This window comes from Arvicanthis niloticus, chromosome 22, assembly GCF_011762505.2.
Source record: "Arvicanthis niloticus isolate mArvNil1 chromosome 22, mArvNil1.pat.X, whole genome shotgun sequence".
NCBI lineage: Eukaryota > Metazoa > Chordata > Mammalia > Rodentia > Muridae > Arvicanthis > Arvicanthis niloticus.
Genome location: NC_133429.1, coordinates 50,657,801 through 50,665,970, shown reverse-complemented (window position 1 = coordinate 50,665,970; position 8,170 = coordinate 50,657,801). Strand labels below are relative to the sequence as shown.

The 8,170-nt window shown below is 45.7% G+C and overlaps 1 protein-coding gene across 1 annotated transcript; it reads left to right on the top strand.

Moving 5' to 3' along the window:
- Window positions 1–4,954: 4,954 nt before the first annotated feature.
- Window positions 4,955–8,120, top strand: Tmt1b (thiol methyltransferase 1B). The gene is made up of 2 exons (XM_076920724.1): window positions 4,955–5,529; window positions 7,632–8,120. Exons 1-2 carry the CDS (start codon window positions 5,032–5,034, stop codon window positions 7,866–7,868), a joined length of 735 nt encoding a protein of 244 aa, XP_076776839.1. The 5' UTR covers window positions 4,955–5,031; the 3' UTR covers window positions 7,869–8,120.
- Window positions 8,121–8,170: the final 50 nt, after the last annotated feature.

Here is an 8,170-nt window from a genome sequence, read left to right as displayed (position 1 = left end):
CCCAAGTCAATAAAACTTAGTTTTATATTAAGAAATCGTGTATCATTTTGTTTCTGGTTTTGTTACTTGAGATAGTTTCTCTTTGTAGCCCTGGCTATCCCTGATCTCAATTTGTAGGCCAGGCTGACCTCAAGCTTAGAGATCCACCTGCCTCTACCTCCTGAGTGCTGGGATTCAAAGTGTGTGCCACCACTGCCAGGCTCTAGAAATCCTGTATCATTCCTAATGTTAAGATATGTACCTTGTTTCTTGCAGGATACCAACCTTAATGTTACTGAATTTAGTTGAGTTGCTTGACAGTATTGTAGGCCTTTCAGGGGCTTCCAGGCCATAGGTACACACTCCAAACTCTGATCCACAGTGTATCCTTCTCTTTGACAAAAGGGAGAATGGAGTTACAGCGTGTCCTAACACATGCAGTACATCCTGTCGTAACCCATATCTGTTTACTTCAATTATTTTTGCTGGGAATAATAAAACATCATCTTAGAACTCAAAAGAGCAACAGGCAGGAATCACACACTACACACAAAGATATTTAACTTGAGAAACACACAGGGTGCTGGGAAGCCGTGAGTTCTTCAAGTTTCTTCCTCATGGTCCTGTGAGTGCCCTCATGACCAGAGGAAACAACCACCCCTTTGAAATGTGCAAGTATTGCCGTGGGTTACAAGAACGATATTTGCTCTGGTTGTTTACTGTCCTGACCTTTATCCCAATCCTAAGCCTTGCCCCATTCCAGATGGTCACTGATCCCTGACCTTCTGAGTTGATGGCCCAGCCCCAGTCCCAGCCCCAAGTCCACACCTTGTGAAATTCCTGGCCTGACCTATGCTCACTGACCAGGCCCTTCCTACCATTCCATCTAGAAATCTACTGATCCTAGCCTGCCTAATTTTGGCTAGACTTTATATGAACCCCAAAGCTGAAAGGAATGAGATATGAGGAACTGAAGGATGTTTCCATCTAAACAGTGAGGGGAGGTAGCAGGAGACGCGGGCAAAGGCCAACCAAGTGAGTGCCTTGCTCTATGGGCAGCAGCAAGGAGCTCAGGTTTTGTGTTCAAGACAGTGAGAATCCACTAGAGTGGATAGAAGAAAAGGTGGGAATGAAGAAGTCAGTCACTAGGCAATTACAGCAGCCAGCCAAGGGAGGAGGACAGTCTGGTAAGATTGTGCCAGTGGTGATGAAAAATAACACTACCAAATCAAGAAACAGAGCTCTCAGGGCTTAGGGACAGCTCACACATGTGGAACTGAAGGAGTCCTGCTGGAGTCTTCCTAAGTATCTGGCTATAAGGGTGTATTATACTGTACCCCGTTTATACAGGAGTGAGACTAAAACACAGAGTTTTGTGCATTCTAACTAAGCGAGCACTCTACAACCGAGCCATGTCCTCAGAACAATACTGTATCTGAGTATTAATAACATGTCCTTTAAAAGAGAAAGAGGCCTGATGAGACAACTCATCCAGTAAAGGTTACTGCCACCAAAACTGACAACCTGTATTCAACACCCAGAACCACATGGTAGAAGAACTAACCTTCACAAGATGTCCTTCAACCTTCACATTTGTACCTCAGCATGTGCACATGCACATGCACACCCCCACCACGTGATTTTAAAAATTAATTTTAAAAATGTAATAAAGAGAAGATCCACTTAATCCTCAAGAGACGTGAGGCCCCAGGGAAGGGGAGGCCTGGTGGGAGGGAGCACCCTCTCAGAGGCAAGGGGGAGGAGGAATGGGATAAAGAACTGTGGGAGGGGGTACTGAGAGAGGGGGACAGCGAGTGGAATGTAAATAAATAAAATAATAATAAAAGAACGAAAGAAAAGAAAGTAACCGGTAACCATTTCTTAAAAAGAAATAAATAGTAAAGTTTGAGGAAAATAGAGATGTGTAGGTAAAATGACATGATGTTCAGGATGTGGTTATGAAGCTGTCCTGCAGGCGTGATCTGGCCATTGAGGTTTTAGTGGAGGCTATGCATGTGTAAGGCAGACCTAAATAGGAGAATTCTTTCTCTTGACTTTGCTATTATCCTGAGACTGTCTTTTAAAAATAATCTATGTAGCCCAGCATGGTGGTACACACCTTTATTTCCAGCACTCGGTGGCAGGGGCAAGTGAATCACTGAGATCAAAGCCAGCCTGCTCTACAGAGGGAGTTCCAGGGCAGCCAAGACTACATAGAGAAAGCTTGAATCAGAGAGAGAGAGAGAGAGAGAGAGAGAGAGAGAGAGAGAGAGAGAGAGAGGAGAATTTAGTAAAGTAACTACATAAAAAAAGTTATATCAAACTCAAAAGTGATGATAAACGGAGCAACAATCAGTTATATAAAACAAAAAAAACCAAACTTTTATAATAAGTAACAAAAAGATGGTAAACCTGGCATGGTGGTGTACCCCTCTAAGCCAAGCACTCAGAAGGCAGAGACAAGCTAATCTCTGAATTCAAGGCCAGCCTTGCCTTGGCTACAGAGCAAGGTCCAGGACAGCCAGGGCTACACAGAAAAATGAGGCCTGCATGGGTCTATCCCAGTTCCTCTCTATATGTGTGGTGTCGGTTAGTTTGGTATTTTTGTAGAACTCCTAACTGTAGGAGCAGGTGCATCTCTGGCTCTTTTGCCTGCTCTTGGGACTCTTCCTCTTATTGGGTTGAATTTCCAGCTTCAGTGTGACGGCCCTTGACTTACCTTATTATATTTTGTTTTGTCATATTAGGTTGCTGTCTCTTGAAGGCCTGCTCTTTTCTAATGGGAGATGGAGGGGGTGTCCAGGGAAGAGGGGAGGTCAAGGGGCACTGGAAGGAGTGGAGGGAGGGAAAGTGGTCAGGATGTTCTGTATGAGAAAAGAACCTATTTTCAGTTAAATAGATAGATGATAGATAGATGATAGATAGATAGATAGATAGATAGATAGATAGATAGATAGATAGATTTAAATTTCTTTATTGGGATGAGGGACATGTGTCACCTGGTTTCTTGGGTTCTAGAAGCAGGGCCACCACATGCCAAGTGACCACTCTGATCATTGAGCCCCAGCCATGGCCAATACTTACATTCAACCACTTTCTTTGGGACTGAGGATATAACTTAGTGGTGGAACCGTTGCCTAGCAAAAATTTAACCCTACCCCAGCCCAGCACATTAACAAGAAGAAAGAAAGAGAGGAGGAGGAGGAGGAGGAGGAGGAGGAGGAGGAGGAGGAGGAGGAGGAGGAGGGAAGGGGAAGGAGGAGGGAAGAAAAGGAGGAGGAGGAGGGAAGAAGAGGAGGAGGAGGGAAGAGGAAGGAGGAGGGAAGAAAAGGAAGAGGAGGAGGAGGAGGAGGAGGAGGGAAGAAGAAGAAGAGGAGGAGGAGGAGGGAAGAGGAAGGAGGAGGGAAGAGGAAGGAGGAGGGAAGAGGGAGGAGGAGGAGGGGAGAAGAAGGAAGAGGAGGAGGAAGAGGAGGAAGAGGAGGAGAGAAAGGAAAATGGCTGCTGCCACTGCAATGCAGCCCTCAAGACTGTCCACAAGGACTTATTGAGACACTAAGGGAAGCTTCAGGCATATGAGGAAAAAAGAAATCAGTCCCTAGGGGGTTGTACTAGGATGTTGTGAGACACACACACAGAGACCCCTACATCAGTGCCAGCCCTGATCTGCTCCTGAAGCTTTACTGTACTGAGTTGTCCATCAGGTTGTCAAGGACTCTTGGGGCAGCTTCTCGCTTCTGACCCCCACTCTCCATAGGTCATACAAATGCAGGAGCAGGGCAGGGCACTGGGAGTCACGTAAGGACCTCACACATCTTCTTTGTTCTTGTCTGATACACGAGAACATTCCCAACAGGTCACAGAACTCGTAGCCAAGCCAGGGCTAAACTCGGGTCTCCAGACACTTTCTCTCCCTGCCTGCTCTTCTTTCTTCTTTTCTTCCTTGTCTCCTCTTTTTCTTCTATTTATGGAGCCTGGAGGTTTTGAATTTGAAATGAGTATTCAGCTCAAAAAAAAAAAAAAAATGTCTTTTTAGAACCAGTGAGATGGTTGAGCTAGCTAAAGTGCTTTCTGTGCAAGTCTGCAGACCTGAACCCCCAGAACCTACATAAAGGTACAAGGAAAGAACCAGCTCCACAATGTTGTTCTCTGACTCCACATGCTCACACACACATGCATATATATGTGTATACATGCACACACGCACTCACACTCATAACATTAAAAAGAAAGTCAGAGTCTGTTGAGATGAATCAGCAGGTAAAGGCGTTTGCTGACAAACTGGACAACCTGAATCCAGTCCTTAGTACTCATGTGGTGGATGGACAGAACCAACTCCCACAAGTGGTCATTTGACCTCCACAACTGCACCATAGCACACATACACTCAAGCACACATACACTCAAGTGCATACATGCAGTACACGCATGCATACATACATAAAATTTTAAATGTAATATTTCACGGATTTTTTAAGTGTCCTCTTTCAGTTCATGGCCTTGAGCACAGCACACCAGCACTCTGCTGCTGAGGCCTGTCTCCAGCTCCAGAGCCTTTCTTCTGACCAGTAACCTCCTTCCTTCTCATAACCATGAGGCCTAATCCTGTACATTCTACAGGATATCATTTAGGACAAAGGTATTTTGCCGATTATAAAATCCCAGAGGGTGTTTCTGGCTTGCACAACCTGAGAACAGTGAGTGAGTCAACTCCTCTCCCAGCCTTTGGCCCCCATGAGGCTGTGATCTGAAACATGCCCCCGCATCTGGCCCCCTTCCTGCTCCCTCTGAGACAAGCCAACATACTCGATTACCTTCTATAACACACTAACATAAGCACTGCCTTGATCCTTCACCGACATAAAACTTGTTGAAAAACCAGTGCCACTGTGTGACCCATGCTTCTGGAGGAATCCCATACAGTGCACATGCTCCGCCCAGTAAAAGAATTACCAGGCAAGAGGCAGAGAGCAAAGTCCTGTCAGAGGAGGAGGGGAGCCTGACAGAGGCAAAAAAATCAGTGTTCCATGAGACACACCATCAGGAGCTGGTATCATGGATGTCCTGGTTCCATTTCTGCAGCTGCTGGTACTACTCCTGACTCTACCTCTGCACCTACTGGCTCTGCTGGGCTTCTGGCAACCTATATGCAAAACCTATTTCCCCTACTTAATGGCCACACTAACAGCCAGGTCCTACAAAAAGATAGAAGGCAAGAAACGGGAACTATTTAGTCAGATAAAAGATCTTAAGGGGACTTCTGGCAACGTGGCCCTGCTGGAGCTGGGCTGTGGCACTGGTGCCAACTTCCAGTTCTACCCAGCCGGCTGCAAGGTCACCTGTGTGGACCCAAACCCCAACTTTGAGAAGTTCCTGACAAAGAGCATGGCTGAGAACAGGCACCTCCAATACGAGCGCTTCATCGTGGCTTATGGAGAGAACATGAAACAACTGGCTGACAACTCCATGGATGTGGTGGTCTGTACCCTGGTGTTATGTTCTGTGCAGAGCCCCAAAAAGGTCCTACAGGAAGTCCAAAGAGTCCTGAGGCCGGTGAGTAGACTAGGAAGGGTATAGGCCTGGTGCAGGTAAGCATAGCATGGCCAACTCCAGAGGAGGCTGATGTAGCCCTGGGAGATCTGTCTACAAAGGGGCACAATAGGATGCTATGGAAACACAGGGGTGTGAGGAGAGCTAGGGAAGATACCGAAGGCGGTAAAGTTTAAATTGGTGTCTGAGAAGTTATCATGGTGTAGAGGAGGTGGGGGGGATAAAACTCTTCAAGTAGAAGCGTTAGGGGGAGTTGAGTCTACGAGAGTTTGAGCGGGGTGTGGAAAGAGAGGAATTTAGGAAAATTTCCAAAGTTTCTGACTTGCACAACTGAACAGGGCGTGGGTGAATTGTCCACTTGCTGAAAGGGAAAAACTGTTCTGGACGTGCTGGGTCTCAGGAGCCACTAAGGAAGACATCCATGCAGAGAAGCCACGTGGGTCGTTAGAAGTTCAAGTCTGGAAGTCAGGACTAGATGTGGTCTAAGAATGAGCTCTGGACCATGTTGCGGTAAATCTCTTGCCCATAGGAAGTTCATAGAAAAAAAAGACACAAGTCAATAAATATCAAATGAATGCTGCATGCCTAGATTGGGCAGATTTACCATTAAACTACACTATTCCCCGGCTGAGAGAGCTCTTAACAACTTGCGGTTTCCTAGGTCAAGGTCTTCTTCGCCCAACTGCCAACTCCTCTGCTTCCACCAACTGCCAACTCCCTCTGCTTCCACCAACTGCCAACTCATTGTAAATTTGCAGCAGATTCTAATATAGCTCTTGCCATATCTTTCCACTCTTGGGGGATTATTCTATTTTTAATAGCCCAAGAAGTCAGAATTTGTTTAACAAATGGTGAGTGCATACCAAAATTAGTGACACTCTCCTTAAATTTTCTCAGATCTAACACATCCACAGGTTGCCATTCAAATTCCTCATAACCCTGTGGGTAAACAACGTTTGGAGGTCTTTGTTGTACAGTAACCGGATAGACCAAGGTGTGTTTTCTAATAACTCTTGGTTGACTTTCTCTATTTACTTCTGTCTTAACCTCAGTATTTTCCTCAGCTGAAAATTTAAATTCCTCCCTTAAAGGTTTGTATACATGCTTCATATGTTTCTTTATATTGTAATTTTTTCCATTCTTCATTATTTTCTATCTGTTTCTCCATCTGATCTGTGAGCTGTTGTATGCTCTATTTGATCATCTTTTCTAGCTCCTGTCTCCCAGTTTCATTTTCATCTTTCTGTCTCTTATTCTGATCTATAATTTCTTGTGTCTTCAGGACCACATGACTTTTCAGTGGTAATTCAGTACGGGAGTGGGCAAATTCCCTAGGAAGATTACACTGCAGGAAAGGACTTGAAGTTCTGTTGTAATCAGAAGCCCTGGGATGTCTGGGTTATGCTGGGTACCAGAATCTCAGGAGAGGCTGGAATCACATCTCTCTCTAGCAGATGTGTCTAACCCACAGCCTCAGGTCAACTATGAAAGTGGCCCAACACAAATTTGTAAATGTCCTTAAAATACAATAAGACTTTTTTGTGACTTTTTGTAACTTAACCACAAAATAGCTAGGAGTGCGCCTTTAATCCCAACACTTAGGAGGCAGGCAGACAGATCTCTAAGTTCAAGGCCAGCCTGGTCTTCAGAGTGAGTTCCAGAGTAGCCGGGGCTACACAGAGAACCCCTGTCTCAAAAAAAAAAAAAAAAAAAAAAAAAAAAAAAAAGCTTACTCACAGATTTCTTGAGCACAAACAGGTAGACAACAAGTTTCATGTCACAATGCTCAAAGGTTACACACCTGAAAGTCCTCTCAGTTGCTCCTGTTCCCTACTTTTTGTATTCCTAGTAATTCTCTATGAACCTTTCCTTCCCCTATCATGGCCACCAGTTACCAGAAGCTCCTTATATGCACTGTGAGGAGGGCAGAAGCTAGACATACAGGTAATGGCTGGAACCGTTTGTTCCATAAACTGTTAGGGCAGAGATCGGACAAGCTGGGTCTGACAGAAGGAAGAGAATTGAGACAAAAAGAGCAAAATAGAGCAGGTAAATGTTCTTAACTCCCTCCTTCCTTCTTCCCTCCCTCCCTCCCTCTCTCCCAGGGAGGCCTGCTGTTCTTCTGGGAGCATGTGGCTGAGCCTCAGGGAAGCAAGGCCTTCCTGTGGCAGCGAGTTTTAGAGCCTACCTGGAAACACATCGGAGATGGCTGCCACCTCACCAGAGAGACCTGGAAAGACATTGAGAAGGCACAGTTCTCTGAAGTCCAACTGGAATGGCAGCCCCCTCCTTTCAAATGGTTGCCTGTTGGGCCCCACATCATGGGAAAAGCTGTGAAATAACTCTCCTCAAGGAGGCTATCTGATCTCCCCATCTGCAGCCAGAAGCCACCCCAGTACTTCTAAGGAGGGGTCAGGTAAAGCATGAGAGAAACTCTGAGCATCGCTGCTGCTGCCAGGGTGATCATTAATCAGCTTCAGCCTTCCTCCACAGTGAGGCTTTTTTCCTGCTTTCTCCAGAGGCAGAAAACTATACTGCAAAGCGCTGGACTTTACCCAACCCCCTCCCCTTATAGGACCCCTATTCTCCCTCTCTCTTGCCCCTGTGGTAAAGTTCTCCCTCTTGTGAACCTTGGAACTAGTCC

Bases quoted from the DNA above. Each gene is read 5' to 3' on its own strand.
- Tmt1b (XM_076920724.1), top strand. From the start codon at position 5,032: ATGGATGTCCTGGTTCCATTTCTGCAGCTGCTGGTACTACTCCTGACT. The intron at 5,530-7,631 runs GTGAGTAGACTA...CCTCTCTCCCAG, and splicing joins TCCAAAGAGTCCTGAGGCCG to GGAGGCCTGCTGTTCTTCTG.